The 19,233-nt window shown below is 31.2% G+C and overlaps 2 protein-coding genes and 1 non-coding gene across 7 annotated transcripts; 2 read left to right on the forward strand and 1 right to left on the reverse strand.

Annotated features, from left to right (window-relative positions):
* Positions 1-1,508, forward strand: LOC101248137 (uncharacterized). The gene is made up of 2 exons (XR_011210762.1): positions 1-800; positions 1,025-1,508. It is a non-coding gene; the product is annotated as an uncharacterized protein (transcript).
* Positions 1,509-7,365: 5,857 nt separating this feature from the next.
* On the forward strand, positions 7,366-16,954 carry LOC101245807 (pentatricopeptide repeat-containing protein At1g63330-like). 4 transcript variants are annotated; one of them, XM_010326770.4, is made up of 5 exons: positions 7,366-10,434; positions 11,432-11,766; positions 11,838-11,946; positions 12,772-12,953; positions 13,158-16,954. In XM_010326770.4, the coding sequence occupies exon 1, from the start codon at positions 7,480-7,482 to the stop codon at positions 10,207-10,209; it is 2,730 nt and encodes a 909-aa protein (XP_010325072.1). In that variant the 5' UTR covers positions 7,366-7,479; the 3' UTR covers positions 10,210-10,434; positions 11,432-11,766; positions 11,838-11,946; positions 12,772-12,953; positions 13,158-16,954. The 4 variants fall into 4 exon arrangements, with proteins under 4 accessions (XP_010325072.1, XP_010325076.1, XP_010325070.1 ...); XM_010326774.4 differs by lacking the exon at positions 13,158-16,954 and adding an exon at positions 10,645-10,693 and having other exon boundaries at positions 12,772-13,104; XM_010326768.4 differs by lacking the exon at positions 13,158-16,954 and having other exon boundaries at positions 12,772-13,104.
* On the reverse strand, positions 13,357-16,956 carry LOC101248422 (probable serine/threonine-protein kinase PBL19). Of its 2 annotated transcripts, none has more exons than XM_010326761.4 (5): positions 16,726-16,956; positions 16,022-16,451; positions 14,890-15,150; positions 14,321-14,443; positions 13,357-14,184 (listed from the first exon to the last, which is right to left on the reverse strand). In XM_010326761.4, the coding sequence occupies exons 2-5, from the start codon at positions 16,376-16,378 to the stop codon at positions 13,636-13,638; spliced, it is 1,290 nt and encodes a 429-aa protein (XP_010325063.1). In that variant the 5' UTR covers positions 16,379-16,451; positions 16,726-16,956; the 3' UTR covers positions 13,357-13,635. The 2 variants fall into 2 exon arrangements, with proteins under 2 accessions (XP_010325063.1, XP_004229716.1); XM_004229668.5 differs by having other exon boundaries at positions 16,562-16,956.
* Between the last annotated feature and the right edge of the window lie 2,277 nt (positions 16,957-19,233).

The raw sequence follows: 19,233 nt of genomic DNA on the forward strand, positions 1-19,233 counted from the left end.
AAAATAAAGGAGGTTGAAAAATGATACTAGTAGATTTGCAACAAAAAGCAAATCTCATACTAAAGAAGAGAAAAACATACACCGCAAATTGAATAAAATATCAAAGTTAATGCACTTGTCAATGATTCTCTCAAATAAAAGGGAACAAATTGCTAATAAAGCATTTTTTGTCCTAAAAAAGGTACAAATTGAGAAAAAGTAGCTTTGTTTGCTGTCATAACCAAATTGGCTTATGTAATAATACTTCCTTTATTCCACCCACTGGATTATAAAAAAACAACTACTGGTTTTTCCTCTTTTTTTTTCTTTTTGCTCCCTCAAGTCCTAGAAATACTATTATTAGTACTAATATTTTACTTAAGACTCCATCAACATCCTCCGTCACAATTTATATGGCAAACATTTATTTTATCGTCTCAATTTATTTGACACAAACCAGTCCTTTTAACTATTTGATAAATGATGTATAGACCCAATTAATTTTATTAATCTACTAGCTTCTTTCTCTTGAGCAACAATATAAATAATAGACTTTGGGCTTCCTTTGTCTTCCTCCCAGAATCTACTTTTCCCACTCTTCTCTGCTCTTATCAATCATTCTTCTCAATTAGATCCAGTTTCCTTCCTTACATAACAAACCCAATTTTCCACTTTTTAAATCTCTTCTAACATTAAGGAAGAAAAATGAATGCTGCACTATACTACACTGGGTGTGAAGAAAATTACCAACCCCATTTTCTTGATACTTGTTCTCTTTGCCAGAGAACCTTAGCTCACAACCATGACATCTTCATGTACAGGTTTGTGTAACTGTATTTCACCTTCTTTTTTTCCAGTTCAGTCATATGAAAAAGTTTAAATCATGGATCCAAACTCTGTTATGATTTATATTATATTATAACAACAATTATAACGACGGGGTGTAATTATTATAAATAAAGAAAGATCTAGACCCCTGTTTTTTGTTTTTTTTTGTGGAGAAAAAAGCGATCTGATGGGAGTGAATTTTTTGTTTTGATTTCAGAGGGGATACACCATTTTGTAGCCAAGAATGCAGACAAGAACAGATAGAAATGGATGAAGCAATTGAAAGAAAATGGAAAATTGCTGCAGCAAAGAGATCTTCAAGAACAAAAACAGAGACTCAAACAACTAAAGAAACTGATTCGAATAAAGCTGTACTAAATGGAACGGTTGCAGTCGCTTGATTTCTTCACTAATAATGATATAATCAATGAATCTTGATGATGATCAATGAAGCTATAAGCCCCAAATAATAACAATAAAAAAAAGGACAGAAAGTGGCTTATGATTTAGGATATCAAGTTTAAAATAAGAAGTACAGATATCTTATGTAAAGATGTGATCGGAATCACCAACAGATGTGAATCCATCAAACAATTTTGTTGAATTTTTTTTCTCTTTTTTTGCGGTTTTTAATTTACGTTTGGAGTGTCTGTAAAAATGGGCGTCCATATATGGAATTTGAGATCTCTAGCTTTTTGTAATCTTCTCTTTCATCTTTCTTCTAATAATCTTCAGCTGATCTAAACAAGCAAAATATGAATTTACTTTGAAGTTTTCACAATTTTTTTCACTTCACAGTAATAATAAATTTATTACGTTAATAATTGTTATCTTAATATATATGTCAATTTAAAAATGAACAAGCGAGGACTATAGAGGGGCGAACTTTATTTAAAGTTAGGTCGTTTGTTGAAAATAAAACAATTGAGTGATCAGGAAGGTTGATTACTGAAAACTAACCTTCTACACTTCTAACTCTAATTCCTATAGAGATGATGTAAAATTTCTAATTATTATGTCAGATATTTACTTTGAAGTTTTCACAAATTTTAATTCTATGTCATAAGTATTAATATTGATATTGTTACTCTGGCCACACATACAATTTGATGGGAGGTATTTTAGGGGATCCCATATTTTAGAGGCTGATCTATGACAAATTTTAAAGGATCGTTTAATTTGAAATTAGGATTTTGTTTTATATTAATAAAATTAAAAAATTTGAATATTTTGTTTCATTTATTATCTGAGATAGTTTATCTCTATTATAATCTTAATTTTATGATCAATTTTAATCAAAGCATCCATTAAATATTGAATAAATTTTAATTGGGATAAAGTATAAACCACTAAAGCTCTTTGAACTAAATATTTATTAGTTTAGACTTAAATGCGTATGCACATATAAAGTTATTTTACACTATGATGTGTTACTCTAATAAAATTAGATTTTACTCAGTATGTGAATGTGTACTATCTAAGTACTTTCACAATGCTAGCGTAATGGGTTAGGTTGACCCACCAAAAAAATAAAGCAGAATTATTAGTGGAAAAAGTAAAAATAAATAAATTTATGACTACAAAAAGCATCAAAGGGATTTTTTTTTAAATAAAAAATAAAAAGTTGATCATTGATTTGCATCTCTGCTTATTCACATGTGAAATTGGTTCGAGGAGTATTATTATTTTTTTCCTAATCTTTTTATAGTGGAAAATGAGATTTGTCCATTATTCTCAACACAAACAACATCCAAGTAAAAATGAACTTTATTTCTACGCACACAAATATTTTTAAAAAAAAATTAAATTCTCTTTTTTATTTGTTACTTTGACATATTATGAAAATACAATAAAAATTTTCTATGTTTATTCTCAAACATTAAATATACTTTCTTCAAATAATTTTTCAAAACATAATACTAAAACATCATTTAATAAGGATAGTTTGGTAAAATATTTATATCGATAATTATTTTTTAATGGATGTGCTAAGTTAAAATGTGATAAATAAAAATGAACCGAGGAAGTATTTTTAAATTTAATCTCCCGTTTTACTTGTTATTTTTTACAAATTGAAAAAAGACAATTCTCTTTTTTCTTTTATAGCCTAAATTTATTAACGTTGTGTTTAATGTCTTTGAATAATGCAATGAGTAAAGACTTGTTTGAATTGACTTTTGACTTATTTTTATTTACTTTGACTTTAAAATAAGTGTTTTTTAATAATTTTTAACTACATTTCAAAATTACTTTAAAGCTATTTTGACTTAAAAGCACCTAAAATAAGTTAATTCAAATGGAAACTTAATATATTTGGACCTTCATCAATTAATATAATTAAAATGATAAAACTTATTGTACGCATTATTATTTTCTTAAATAGGTGTATCAAGTCAAAATAAATTAGTTGTTTGTCCTAATTTTATCACACTTCAATATCTTGTATCATCACATTAATTTATAGTTAATTCCTCTGTCCAACAATATTAATGGAGAGCCACCTAAAGTTTTGCATTGCATTATTAAGTTTTTAAAAATGGAGATCTAAAGTATAATATATTAATATTATTATGGGTAAAATATTTGCCATTAATCCTAACTTGCTTATCTCAATATTTGCTCCTCCTAACCTTTTTTTCTTAATTTGGGGCAATGTAAGCAAAATGAAGGAGGAAATAGCACGAGCGGTTCAAGCATATTAGTGGTTTAAGGTAAAAATTAAATGAGATTTCAGATTTGAATCGTTAATAATATTTATATAATTGATTTCTTTTAATTTTTAATTGATAATATAACTATTTTTATTTTAAATTATTTTTTATGAGATATATTATTCTAAATATGTCAAATTTCTTTTAATAATTTCTTCTTTCATGAAAAGTTTATTTTTTCTACAAATAATATTCAATATATGTTAAAAATAATAACTTATAACTTAATATTATTAAAAATAACACCCCTTAAATTTGAAGGCCTAAAATACATATTTTTTTTAACACTATCGAGTTATTCCTATAAAACAATAGATAAAAATTGAACTCTCATGAACGTCCAGATAAATCAATCAAATAAGCTATTAAAATTTATTTTTCACATTCCTAACTTGCTTTTTCACATGAGCACTGTATTGTTCCTATCACATATTGTCCAGGTTCACTGAACCACAATTTTTTTTAAAAAAATAAATTCTGGACCAAATTTTCAGTCAATTTTTGCGTCCTTCAAAATATTTTCTTCTGGAAAATGTTGCTTACATTAGTATTTATTAGTAATTCTTTTAGTGAGGGAATAAACTTCAATGTGACGCTACCTAATTCCTATATAAAACAATTCAACAATATAATTAAATTGCGATATAGGTATTACTAATATTAATTAAATTGCGATATATGTGGTTTAGGTGACACCCCAAAGAAAACATACAAACATACATACTTTATTCGTTTCATATCGCTAGTATTGACATGATACATTTTCTAAAAAATTTTATTAAAGTTTTTAGTAATTTGAAAAAATAATATTTTTGAAATCTTGACCAATCAAGAATATAATATTATTTTAATATTGATAAACAATTTCCAAATTGGTTAGCCTGACAATTATTATTACTATTCAAACACATTAATTTATTTATTTGAAAAAAAAAACAAAAGATACTTTTAAAATAAGCTATATTTGAAAATTTGATCAAATATGTAATTAGTTTCTTATTAGAAGCACCGTCAAATATATGTAGAAAAGTAGTAGGTAGCTATAATATAATGTTTTAAATGTGTATTTTGTCCTACAACTTGAAGAACAATGGTAGCCAAATTACAAGTAGCAAATAGAGACAATAGAAAAAACTTTGAATCAATATATATGTGTGAATTGTGTTGTTTTCTCGACAAGTATAAGTAGAAATATCGAGTTAATTGACCAATGCAAAAGGAAAATTCATAATTTAATATTGAGATCGAGCTAAAAATTAGCAAATAAATATAATTTTTGTTCATATTCAGTATATGTAAAATCTCACAGACATATCACACAAATAAATCAGAACACATTTATTAATACCACATGTTTTTATTTGAGTGGCAGATACAGACAACAGAAAAATCTTCGATATATATGTGAATCGAGTTGTTTTTGACAACAACTATAAGAAGAAGTGTTGAGTTAATTAATCAATTTTAGATGAAAATTTTGATTTAAATACAAGATCGAGCAGAAAATAAATAAACTAATTCAAACTAGCTTAATAATTTTTGTTCATATTTAGTATTGCTTAAAAACTAATGATATATATATATATATATATATATATATATATATATATATATATATATATATATATATATATATATATATATATATATATATATATGAAACAAATAAATCAAAACACAATTATTAGTATCACACATCACTATTAAAGTGGCAAATAGAAACAACACCAAAAACTTCAATCTTTGTGTGAATCAAGATGTTTTCTCAACAAGTATTGAGCTATTGACCAATTCTAGAGGAAAATTCATATATAAATATCAGGATTGAGGTAAAAGTTACCATAAATTTGATCTAACTCAATAATTTTTGTTCATATTTAGTAGTTACGAAAATTTATTATACATAAATTAAAATAAATAAATTAAAATACAATTATTAATTTCAAATATCACTATTCAAGTGGCAGATAAAAACATCAAAAAACCACTTCAATCTTTCAAATTGTTTTTCAACGCGTATCAGGGAAGTGTTAAGAATTAATTGACCAATTCTAATAAGAAATTCACATTTAAATTTTAAAATCAAGTTAAAAATTAACAAATAAATTCGATCTAACTATATAACTTACATTTATATCGCTATTGTACTACTAATAAATTTTAAATTTTGACTCGAGCTCAAACTGAATCTATGGGCATCACCTGTCAAATATTATACTAATGTAAACCTAACTGCTGGCTGTTGAATATAATAAGGAAATAATTGCCGACCAATATGGAAATATGTATATAAGTACTCAATTGTATTTTTGTATCCAATAAGTGCTATGTCTTATACCTAATTAATATTGAGATGTGTAATGTGTCTTATATTTTATTAATAAACTAGGTAGAGTATTTTACCGGTTATTATTTATGAGATATTAAAAATAATATTCTTAAAATGATAAAAATTCTAATTTTCAAAGGGAAGAAAAGTAAAGTCAAGCAAACACCAGAAGATAGTTGACAAAATGTATAAACTATAAATACAACAGCCACATCATGTTGACATATTAAGGCTCAATTTATTTGCATTTATAAAAGGTCGAAATTTGAATTATTAGATGTTAACCCACTGCGTATATTTGTAAAAACAAGGACCAATTATTGTTTTTAAATAGATTTGAATTAATTAGATTTCGTAGGGATTTTTAAAATTATTGAAACGCTCTCTTAAAGATTCAAGTACTGCTATTGCATTCATTACTATTGCTATCATCGCCCAAATCAACCACCATCCTATAAAACCTATCACCGTTGTTATTACTTCTTTTTTTTTATATTCAGTCTGTCAAATAATAGTTGTTCATTGTTAATTTGAGACGCTCCTTATCAAATAATAAATAATAAGGGTAACATTACTATATTATCCTTTGACTTTATTAAATTTACTGATTTGAGAAATGTGTCAAATGATAAATAATATTTAACATGATAAATAGACACAAAATGTAAATTATGTCTTGATTTCTAAGTTGAACAAGTATTGTTCGACGACTATTATTCAACGGAACGAGATTAAAAAAATATTTTCGTACATTCAATATATTTTTAGTATATAACCAAAAGATTTGAAAATCTTCTTTATATTTTAAAATATTACATCAAGTTAAACTCGATAAACAAAATAAAATAAATTAAATATTGACTTTCACTACGCAACCACTATTTATCTTCACCATGAATGAGCCTGTCCAAAATCTTGATCAGCCCAATTGCTAGTAGCACTGGCCACTGCCACTATTTTATTCCCTTAGTTATTTATTATTATTAAATTGATATATTTATTACTAAAATAATTATAAATATAGTAAGTTTATCAGTTGTATTTTGTATTTTTTTTTTTGCATTGTATTCTATATCAATTATATACGAAATACAACAAAATTGTGTTTTATATTTATTTTGCATTGTATTCTTCATTTATTTTGTATGATTAACGAACAAAACTTTATTCATCCTGTGTTTGATTGGATACAAATACATTTGACAAAAAGGATGAATGCATATTGTATTCGTATGAATATGAATACAATTGATACAAAAAAATAAAATAAAGTTTTTCATATACAATTAAAACAAATCATAAAATTCTCACCTATATTTAATTGAATACAATTGATACGCAACAAATTTGAATGTATTTCTAGTTATTAACAGGAGAGAAAAACGTAGAGAGGAGAGGGCGCGCACGAGAGCGAGAGAGGGGGGGAGTAAGTTGGGCTTTGAATGTTGGCAGGAAAGCCCAACTTTTTGTTGGGTTGGCCCATCTGAAAATTGAAAAAGCCCAATGTTGACATTTTAGTCATGGACATGAGTCACTCGAGATTTTGCTGGCCCGTTCACAGAAAAAACTTCAAGAGCTTTGTTCGGCTCGCCGGAAAAATCTTCGCCGACGACTTCTCTGGCGAATTCCCGGATGTGTGCTACCTTGCGCCTTATGCGCATCAATTTTAAGGTAGGTCATTTCCCCCTGTTTCGGACATCATTGTACACTTCACAATTGTTAGTCTTACACTCCCTCACTCCACCCCACAAAACCATAAACCCTAAAGTTTCCAGGTTTTCTACTGATAGCTCATATTGTAGTTCAAAATCATTAGTGTTTGTAAAAGGGTATGATTTTCTTGAGCAATTTACCCCTTTTAAAAATTTAGCAAAATCTTGTACTTACACTGTCATTACCTCAAATGAGAAGCGTAAAATTATTGTGGGGTTGTCAAGAATGATAAAAGATGAAAACGGTTGGCTTTTGGAAGCATTTTCAAGAGATTTTTGCCCATCATTTTTGGTAAAAATTATGAAGTTGTTTGATGATAGAGAAGTCGCATTTGCATTTTTTAAGTACGTTCTTCAAGATTATTCTGAGAATACTCTGAAGTCATGTTGTATTAGTGCGCATGTTTTGGCTGCTGAGGAGTTGAGGCTATTGGCACAGGATATGCTTTCTTGGATCATTAGGAAGGTTGGAAAATGTAGGAGTGATGAAGTGGTGGAGTTCATGTGGAGGGAGCATTATAAGTATGAGAGTGAATTTTCTGTTCTTGATTCATTAATGCGGGCTTTTTTAACCGCAGAAATGGTTTCGGGTGCATTAGAGATTTGGAGTAAGATGAGAGACAATGGGTTGAGGCCGAGTTCATCTGCTGTCTGCATCCTATTTAAGTTGTTGCTTAGGATCGGTGATTATGGTAGTGTCTGGAAGTTATTTCGGGACATGTTGCAAAAAGGGCCTCGTCCTACTGACGCTCTCTTTAATGCAATGATTCTTGGATATTGTAGAAAAGGTAGGCTTCAGACAGGAGAAAGTTTGTTTCATCTGATGCGGAAGTTTGGATGTGAGCCAGATGTTTTTACATATAATATTTTGATCAATGCTTACTGTACCAGGGGATGGACTTCAGATGCATTGGAATGGGTGCATATGATGGTCGAACATGGATGTCATCCTAGTATCTCTACCTTTACTACAGTTATCAGTGCTCTATGTAAGGAAGGGAATGTGGTGGAAGCCAGAAAATTGTTTGATGGAATGCAAGATGTGGGTGTCTTTCCTAGCACTGTCACGTATAACGCTCTGATGGATGGCTATGTCAAAGCTCGGGATATTTTTCAAGCAAGTATGCTATATGAAGAAATGAAAAGGAAGGGTGTAGCTCCAGATGCTATAACTTTTAACATTTTGGTGGCAGGTCACTATAAGTATGGTAGGGAAGAGGACGGTGACCGGTTATTATGGGATCTAACAGTGGGGGGACTTTCTTCAGATTATTTATCATCTGATGTATCTATTGCAGGGTTGTGTTGGGTAGGAAGGTTAAATGAGGCTGTGACATTGTTGGATAATCTGCTAGAAAAGGGGATACCTGTTAGTGTAATAGCTTTTAATTCCATTATTGCTGCATACAGCAAAGAAGGGTTAGAAGAAAAGGCATTTGAAGTCTATAATATTATGGTTCAATTTGGTCAGTCTCCTTCAGCTTTGACATGTGCTTCTCTGCTCCTCAGCTTGTCAATGACGGGGAGGCTGCAAGAAGCAAGAGATTTAATGGCTAAGATGATTACAATGTCCTTCCCTATTAACATAACTGCTTGCACTGTGCTTCTGGATGGTTATTTTAAGAAAGGGGATGTAATGGGAGCTAGAACATTGTGGGAAGAGATGGAAAAGATGGGAATCGCACCTGATGCTGTTGCTTTTTCTGCATTAATAGATGGGCTTGTCAAAGCTGGCTCTGTTGGAGACGCTTATGATGCCTTTCTTCAGATGATTAGGAAAGGACTTGTACCAAATAATTTTGTTTATAATTCGCTAATTACTGGTTTTTGTTATAGCGGAAATATGAATGAGGCTCAGAAATTAGAAAGGGACATGAGGGAAAGGGGTCTTCTCCCAGATATCTTTACAATTAATACCATCATTAATGGTTTCTGCAAACAGGGAAGGATGAAACTTGCTACTGATTGTTTCGTGGAAATGCATCGAAGTGGTTTACAGCCTGATATTGCTACGTATAACACCTTGATCAATGGATTCTGTAAGGCATTCGATGTGGTTAATGCAGATAACTTTATGACAAGAATGTATGCCAGTGGATGGGAACCTGACATCACAACCTACAATATAAGGATTCATAGTTTCTGTAGTACTAGGAGGATAAATCAAGCTGTTATGATTCTGGATGAGCTTGTATCTGCTGGTGTGGTGCCAAATACTGTTACATACAACATTATGATGAATAGTGCTTGCAATGACATATTGGACCGTGCAATGATTTTGGCTGCAAAGTTGCTTAAGATGGCGTTCATTCCAAATACTGTTACAGCTAATTTACTACTTTCTCATCTATGGAAGCAGGGACTACCTCAGCGTGCGTTGGTTTGGGGGCAGAAGTTGAGCGAAATTGGATTTGAGTTTGACGAAATAACACATAAAATATTGGACAAATCTTCTCATTGTATACAAGAAAACACAGATTATTGTACAGAAACAACAGAGAAGAGTCTTTTTCTAGACTTCCTCATGTACATTACCTACGACCACATACGTAGAAGTAGGGCTTATAGTGATAATAATGACAGCTCTTTCGAACTAGTTGAAGATGGACCTTGTGGGTCCTTCAAGTTAGTCAATAAGGCTACTGTTTAGCAATCTGATGAAAGAGCAAGAAACTGAATGACTACCAGCCCGGAAATTCTTGTGGAAATGAAAACAGAAAAACCAACTGAAACAACCAATGTAGCTTCAGTAAAGTTTTCAAATGCTGAAGAAGCTTGAATTTCTTTTAACCGGAGATGCTTCCCAACATTGAAGTTGGTAATTGCGTCATGAAGCTGCAGTTGCTATGGCAAGTTGCAATATTTATGAATGCTGGTATATACCTTATACTTAGTATAGTATACTTCCCCTTTTATATGATTTTCATGTGCACTTCCTACAGACTTCTGTTCTTCTGTTTTCAGTTTGATTAACCTTATAGATATTTCTTGAATTTGAGCTTCTTAGTACAGGAGAAGATGCTTTCTCCTGTTGAACCCATGAAATTGTTCTGAACTAGATAAACTCGGGAAATAATTGATGCAGGAATCTGGACAGGTTTTGTGAGATGGCTTATGGGGTCAACTAGAAATGGGTAGGTAAATAGCAGCGGACATGAATAGCGCTATTGTAAAGAAAATAAAATGTATTGTTCAGCAACCATACATGGTCTTCACTTTTTTGAAGCACCTATTTTTCTAGCAGACAGAAAGTTGAGTCAGACTGCCTTGCCTCCCTTCGTCCAAGCAGTATTGTTGCATCTTTCTGGCTGATGGAAAATTTGAGTCATACTGCCTTATGTCTGTTCAACCAAGCATTTGTTATGTACCGTATATTTATATAGAATTTTGATAATCTTGGTACTTTGAAGGTAAGATTTGCATTGGCCATTGCTTGTTTATTGTTAAAAGTTTTAGATTTATGAAAAGAGTTTTGTTAGAGGGGTTAGAATCAGCTATGAATTTGTGCTTAATCATTAATCTAGAAAACATTCTTTCAGGAATCAACATCTGGCACTCTGACTTCCATGATTTCTGACGCCTACTTTTTGCTAGTATTGTCTTCTAAACTGTGATAATCCCTCAATACTGCGCTTCTCCTGAAGTCTACTCCTTTCTTCACTTCCTAAAGCCTGCTTTTTGCAAGAAACTTTCCACTCTCACCAAAAATCCCAAGTAGCCAGTGATGGTATTCTGGCATCTGTATCGCTCAATTTTCAATTGACAAACATGATTGATTTCTTGCTTATAATTTATCCACTTGGTTGTGTCGAATCTGATTGACTATTTATCCTAAAATAAGATGTTGAACCTGATACTTGATTTTCTTTCAGTTTGGAGATCCAAATTGTGCCCAGAGGACTGCTTGAAAAAGATTCTGTGATGACTCCTCTATCACTCCTCTGTGCACCTGCGGGAGAAGAGACTTAGATGCTGCTCTATGTACAGAATTTCCCTGAAGTTTTCTTGAGTTGATAATGAAGGTTATCGAAAGTAAATTATTGCTTGTTCTGGATGTGCCTAAAGATTTTATTCTGAAAAGGAACTATTATGAAGAATGATAAAATATCAAGAGCTGCGTTATGGGAAACACAGCGACAGCAGTAGATTTCCGAGGATCTTGAATTTGTTATTGTAAGGTTTTACCAACTGGTATCAATCAAAAAAGGTTTGGTAGCTGCTGTCAATCATGAAAGGTTGTGCCAACTTCTGTCGATCTTACCATTGAAATTTTTGCAGACCTGGTCCAAACAGCGCGAAATGAATGATTGGGATTCATATGCAGACCCAACTAGCCTGGAATTTGTTGTTGTTGATGTTTGTAAACCTCCCAACAATGATGGAGCTGGTAAGTTTATTTTTTAAACATATCTTCATCTAGTATAACTGTGTATGCAACTTCCATAGTCTGTGTCTCTGCAAATGAGTTCAGGTCCAACATTGTGTTTCCTTCTCTCTTCAAGGATTTACTGTCAGGAAGTTAAACGTCATCCTTGCATTATGCTACCAATCCTTCTTACTTTTGAGCTTTTTGAAAAAAATTGATTTAGGTTTGTCTTTATCCATGTCTCTTAATCAAGATTTACGATATGTCCGAATTTCATTAATGGCTGAAGAAGTCTCATGTTAACAATGTTACTTTTATTCCCATTGAACATACAAGAAGATGAACGATACTTTTCCTAATCCTGTTTCTCCCTCAAAGGTGAATGCATGAGTAGAAAGCTTGAAGCTTTTGTTAGAAAGTAGTTGATGTTTGTTAACAATGATATCCAGGGGTTGTCTAGCAACATCAAACGGCATGCATATGGAATATAGTTACATTAAAATGCGAACAAGTCCTGTTTGATATTGCTCTTTATCGATAACATGATTAAACGACTGGTCAATATCGATGCTTCCAAGACTCCTCGTCAGCTGCTGCTCATATAGTGTGCCCTAAGGACTTGCAGCTTGGCATCTATTTTATGGATTTATTTCAGAAGAGACCGATAAACCCTATAGAAACTAGCATTTTCACCTTTGCAAGCCGTTTTAATGTAATCCTTGTAGCTTGGCATGACTCTCTTCCTTCATGATGAAGCTCCCGACTACCCCACCCCTCCTCCCTTTTCTTATCCTTTTATTGCTGCTTTATCTTGATGAATTCTGCAATCAATTTTTCACATTGCAGGATGTGCGAAGTGCTTTGTCCAAACTACTGGTGATCAGTGCCATTATGGTCCTTTGATCTGGAGACTGTTGGAATGGCTGGACAAAGTTCTTGTTCCTTGTGCAGTATCATGGCTATGCCGAAAATAGAAGCTGTTCTGGACTTTGGAGGAAGCTGGAAAGTATATAGCCCGAGTAGTATCAGTAAGTCTCCACACAATAGGTGTGGGTTCGATCCCCACTACTCTTTTCCCCTTCCCCAGCCCCGACACCCTTATGTATTAAAAGAAAAAGAGTCGCATAATTGATCAACAACAGTCCTTGCTTATTTGTATGAAGTTAGTTTTTAATCCTCTCCTCCCTCTTTTCATAATCTTCTTCCTTACCTTTTTTCTTTTTATTTTGTAGTGTACATGAAATAAACTTGCAGTTCCTAGCACAAACAATAAAAAGGAGAAAATCAACAAGTTCAATGCATTGATTTCTGTAAGCAGTCAACACAGCGTGTATAGTTGGTAGATCTATATTTGGTCTATTGAAACTATATTCGTCAAATATACCACATGACATGGTTAAATAAAAAGCAGTAGTATAATCTCTGTTGACGTTGAGTGAAAAAAATAAGAATATTATCATGGAAATTTGAGCATAGCATAGCCACCACAATAATGAGAATATTCTCATATCTACTCACCCCAAAGGCATAGAAAAACTCAATGCTACAGATTGTTGCCTCTAGTTATAGCCACTAATGAGTCGAAATGTCAATGCCTCATTTACACACTAAGCTAATTAGTACTTACTATATTTCACTCACATTCAGTAAAACCAGAATTCTCTACATATTTGATTGATATCTGATATGCAGGAAAAAATTCAACTTATTTTATGTAGTTTTACCCTTCTGCATGATCAGGAATCTTCTTCTGCTTATTCCACCAACATGTTCACTAAGTTTAGCCAAGTGAGCCATTCGTCTTTTCGCTGATTCTGTGGCTCCCATCTGCTTTGGCTTTTCCTCTACAACAGGAACATCGTCAACACCTTGAAAACTTGTGTCTGTGGAGGAACTATTTTCGCCAGAAATCTGAATGATCTGCTTCAGAGTTTCTACTACCTGACTCATCTTGGGTCGATCTTTAGCAGATTTTAACAAACAGGTGTCAGCTAACTTTGCCATCTTTCGAGCTGCACTGATGGAATACTGATTTTCCAGCCTTGGATCCATGAGCATACCGAATTTCTTGCCATCAGCAGGGTAACGTTTAATCCAATCCAGAAGTTTATGTTCTGATTTTGGTCTGTTCCTTTCTAGGGACCGTCGACCGGTTAGGATCTCATATAATACAACACCAAAACTCCACACATCACTCTTAGCTGTGAGATGTCCTGTTTCTATGTAATCAGGTGCTGCATACCCCCATGTCCCCACAACCTGGTCACAAAAGCTTGTCTTTAAGATCATTTGCCATTGAGATGTTTCCAAAAAAGTTAAAAAATAAAAAATAACTTGTGTTTCATTTTCTCAATAATGTAAACCATGTATTTGAGCAAGGATCAACGTAACATACCGCTGTGGAAACATGTGTGTGCATGCCAGTTGGACCCTCTCTCGCGAGCCCAAAGTCTGAAAGCTTTGGCTTGAAGTCATCATCTAATAGCACATTTGATGACTTGAAATCACGATATATCACCTATACAGTTGACAGAAGAAAGAACACTTAACATTTAGCACATTAAGAATAGCAGTATTGTACCACTTCAGTGGTGAATCGGCATATACAAGTTTTCTGCATGTTTGACAAAAGGTCAAAAGAACAAATATACAGTAAAGATGTCAATGCAGATGACGTTTTAATTTGAAATGGTCTTGAATAAAAACATTGCGATAATTTATAGATAGAATTTAAAGTTGAAACAGAGACACTCCGCTGTCAAAAAAATCAGGAAAATAAATAAAAAACACATCGAAAAACTCAGCTTAAACATTTTTAGGCCACAAAGGTGAAGCCATATCAATGATTATATACCTTCAGCTCAAGCAATACTTCACACTTGGGTTATACATTGAAGAAAATAGAAATCCAACTAAGAGTTCACACACTTGTAATTATATTAATGATAAATTTGGACAAAATACCTGAACTTCCAATTCTTCATGCAAATAAGCCAGACCCTGAGCTGCTCCAAGCGCCATTTGCAGTCTTCTTTGCCAAGAAAGAACTGGAAATGCTGTATTGAAAAGATGATCTTCTAGACTTCTATTTGACATGAATTCATACACGAGTAGCCTCTGAATACCTCTTTCCCCATCAACAGCACAATATCCAATTAGTTTGACGAGATTTGGGTGATCTACCACCCCCAGAAATTGCACTTCTGCTACCCATTGTTTATGACCCTACATAAAAAATTAGAGGATCAAAACAATACTACAGCTTACAACTAGATAAACAACTTAAGTTTATTTAGCTTCGAAAACAAAAGACTACAGATTTAAGTTTGCAAAATCTGGAGAAGCGAGACACGTCAACCATAACTTGCTGCCAAGTAATGCTGAAAACCAGAACTTCCAACCAACGAAAAGAAAGTACAAAAATTGCCAACGTTTTCATGGTGCTCATTATACTTTACGGACATTTATTTTCTGTTTAACAAATTTTAACTTAAACGGGGAGCTTCTCAGACAATCAAATCAAGTTTCTACAGAACTGCTAGTCATATAGAAATGATCCACATTTGGGCAGCAATTACATGATCAACCGGAACCTAAGATAGCAAAAAGTGAGTTGGAAATAGTATATGTATAGCAAAAAGCAAGGAGCAAACAGAAATGTAAATGGAACAAAGTTGACTATATTCCATTCTTCCACAAGCAAGATACACACATATACCGCGTACATTCTCCTGAATAATCCTACGATGATGTAGACACAAGTGAATTTCAAGGGCATCAATACTTTGATCTTTTTACTAAAGATGAAAGATTACACACACCTACCCAAAAAAAGAAGCCAAAGATTTGTAATGTAAGTATCATACTCCTTCACTAACATAGCAACAAAAAACAGAAAAAACAACAATGAATGATGATATGAGTAATGCTCCATTACCAGACAAAGCTGCTCCACAGATAACAACAATTTAACAGATAAGGCCACACTCAAATCACATGTGTGTGTATTCACATTTCAGTTACCAGTCAAACTAAACTCAAATTCCAAGATCAGTTACACATAATGGACCATACTCAAAAAAAAAAAAAAACTTACCTGATAACCATCTCTATTGAGTTTTTTAATGGCAACAATAATTGATTCACCTTTTCCATCAGCAGGCTTAATATTACCTTTGTATACACATCCAAAACCTCCTTCACCAATCTTAAGTAACCTATTAAAATTATTAGTTGCTTGTTTAAGCTCAGGGAATGTGAATACCCTCAAATTCTGACCTTTCCCTTCATACACATCAGAGAAGCTACGCGCAGAAGAAGTTGAACATGAAGACTTAGTTACCCTTTCTGCACCACCTGAAATATCTGATTTACTCTGATCTTGAAGTATCACTGGTGCTGATTTTCTTTCCCTATTTCTATTCCTCTCCTTGAAGTAAAAAAAACACTTCATTTTCCCCCTCTTCACAGAATTTCCAAGATTCAATTTTTTAAACTCCCACAGTCAATGAACAGCCACTAAACTCCTGCAGAAAACCACAAACATTAGCAAGAACTACATCAAGAACAGATTTTTAACCAAAAATCTAAGTACCCAAAATGAAAAATTGATATAAAACAAGGATAAAATAATTACCCAGATAGGAAATGGGGTTTTCTTGGTTGGTTTATGATTCAAATAAAAAAAAAAGAGAGAGAAGATGGGGTCCTGATTTTGTTCAACCCTTTAGACCCTTCTTATGAGAAGAAAAAGTAAGAGCTTTTCAAGTTGGTGTAAGAAGAGAAGGAATTAAGGTTCACCATGTAAATTATACAAGTTCAAACTGGCTTTTGATTTTCTTCAAAGTCAATAGAGTATTCTAAATCTTGGGGTTTCTTCAACTCCCTTTGGATTTGGTTAACAATTCTTTCTTCGACCAAAGACACTCTTTTTTTTTTTAAAATTATTATTATTTGGATGCTTCCTCTCATGTCTCTCTCTCTTCTTCAAGAGAGAGTTGAGGGAAATTGATAAGTACCCTTTTCTCAGTTTTGACAACTATGTCACTATATATATAGGATTCTGTCTTTTTCCTCATAAGAGTGTAATGGAACCATTCGGTAACTGGTTAGAGTTATATCCATATAAAATATTAATTATATAGATTTTTTAAGTTATAAATTATATATTATTATATTAATCTATTAAATAATTATGAATTACTTAATACATATGGTCAATCTAACCAGAAGATTAGGACCTTTTTGGAGTTTTTGTAAGATATGGGTTTGAAGTTTTGGATCTTTCTTCTTTTATTTTCCAGTTATGGCATATCAATAATTGTCAATTTAAATTTATTCACTTATTAAAAAAAATTATGATAAAATAAATAGAATTGATCGATTCACACTAAAAAGAATTTGAGTTTGAATGTTAAATTAAAAAAAAAAGATTTTATTAAAGAGTGTTTAACTTTTTAAATAGATTTCATATATCTTTAATAAAAATAATATTAATTGGAAGTCTAATATAAATACCAACCATTACATAAAAAGCACTTTTGTTGTTTTTGATGTTTGGTGGAAGTGAACTTACATTGAAGCGGAAATATGTATAATAAAATAATAATTCAGATAATAGTTAATGGGAATATGTTTTAAATTATATTTAAAATCTATTGTGGACTTAGCAAATCAAAAAAGAAAATCTTAACTATAGAAATGATAAAAAAAAATAAAAAATGAAATACTTGTCTTTCTTAATTTAGTGCTTTTGAACTATTCTAGTTTTTTTTTAAAAAAAATTATATATAATCAACTCTCGATAAGTTTATATTTTCATTTGTACATCTATATATTAAAATTTACGCGTGAACTATAAAACTGGATTACTAGAAGAATGTTGCTGTTGGAATTAGTATTTAACATTTTTAAATCGTCAGCAAAGATTAATATTATTACAATTTCATTTAATAATTTAAATAAAAAGTAACATCAAAATCAAATAATTTATTAAGGGTATCCACATTTTGATAATTACAATAAATATTTCGATCGTTTAAAAAGAAATACATGAACTGATAAGAATGTGACTTAACTAAATACCCTCTCCGTTCGGTATTATTTGTCATGTTATACTTTTCGAAAGTGAATTTGACTAATTTTTAAAGTTAAATTAGATCATATTAATTTGATATATTAAACAAAAAATTAGATATTCTAAAATTATATGAAAAGTATTATAAATTGCAAGTTCTTTTTATATTAATATGATGAAAAAATACATCTTATAATATTAGTCAAAAATTTTATAATTTGACACTATAAATAGAAATCATAACAAACAATATGAGACGGAGAAGTATCGATTTGATCAATTTTTGTTAGTTAGGTTAAAGTTTTGACTTTTGATATCCTATTAAAGAGGGCAATTAAAGTACACTACTATTTAAGTTTTGTTTAATTAATGTCCCCTTCAATGTCCTGTCAATTTATCTGGTAGGTAAAATAATATAAGATTATTAATGGGATAATTTTTTTAATATAGGCTAACATTTTTTCAATCATGTTAATTAAATAGATAAATTCTGCTAAACCTTTACTAATTTCAAGGCATAATATATAAATATACTTTTTAACTTGATTTCGAATTATATTTATGTTTTTTAACTTTGGGTGCGCACAAGTAGACAATTAAATTTGTATAAAATTGAACAAATAGACATACATGTCCTAAATGTCATTTTTTGTCCAACGTGATATCCTACATGTATTTTGTCATGTGTGTTTATTTAAATTGGAAAGTTAAACATGTTTGTGTATAATGAAAATTGGAAGTTAAAATTAAAATTTAAAATTTAATATATGTATTATGCGTAATTTCAAATTTTTACATTGTTTTTGATGTGCATAAAAAGTGAAAGAATCTTTTTTTTTACTCTCTCATTCTCACTGATGGAACTAACTTATAAAGTAATATCAATTTGAATTTTAAAGATCAGCAAAATAGTAAGCAACCAGAAAAAAAAAAAGAAGAATCGACTGAACTGAATTTACAATCTGTCTTTAAGAAAATTATATTCCTCAATATATTTAAGGTGATGAAATATATCCTTTCATAATAGAATGATTTACTCACCGATATAGTAGTATCACAAACTTCAGTAAACAATGAACTCACTCGACGATAATAAATCACACGATTTTTTTTAAAAGTCCAAGAAGAAAAGTAAAGTGTATTTGAAAAATGAGAAAATATACCATTATTTATAGCTAACAAAGATAGTATAAGCATGTGGTTATTGTTATCAGAAAAATTTCAACTCATTA

This window comes from Solanum lycopersicum, chromosome 1 (genome assembly GCF_036512215.1).
Source record: "Solanum lycopersicum chromosome 1, SLM_r2.1".
Taxonomy (NCBI): Eukaryota; Viridiplantae; Streptophyta; class Magnoliopsida; order Solanales; family Solanaceae; genus Solanum; species Solanum lycopersicum.

Coding starts and splice junctions, on each gene's coding strand:
- LOC101248422 (XM_010326761.4), bottom strand. CDS start 16,378: ATGAAGTGTTTTTTTTACTTCAAGGAGAGGAATAGAAATAGGGAAAGA. Junction 14,444..14,889: donor ATGAAGAATTGGAAGTTCAG/GTATTTTGTCCA, acceptor TCAACTGTATAG/GTGATATATCGTGATTTCAA. Junction 14,185..14,320: donor ACACACATGTTTCCACAGCG/GTATGTTACGTT, acceptor TTTTGTGACCAG/GTTGTGGGGACATGGGGGTA.
- LOC101245807 (XM_010326770.4), top strand. CDS start 7,480: ATGTGTGCTACCTTGCGCCTTATGCGCATCAATTTTAAGGTAGGTCAT.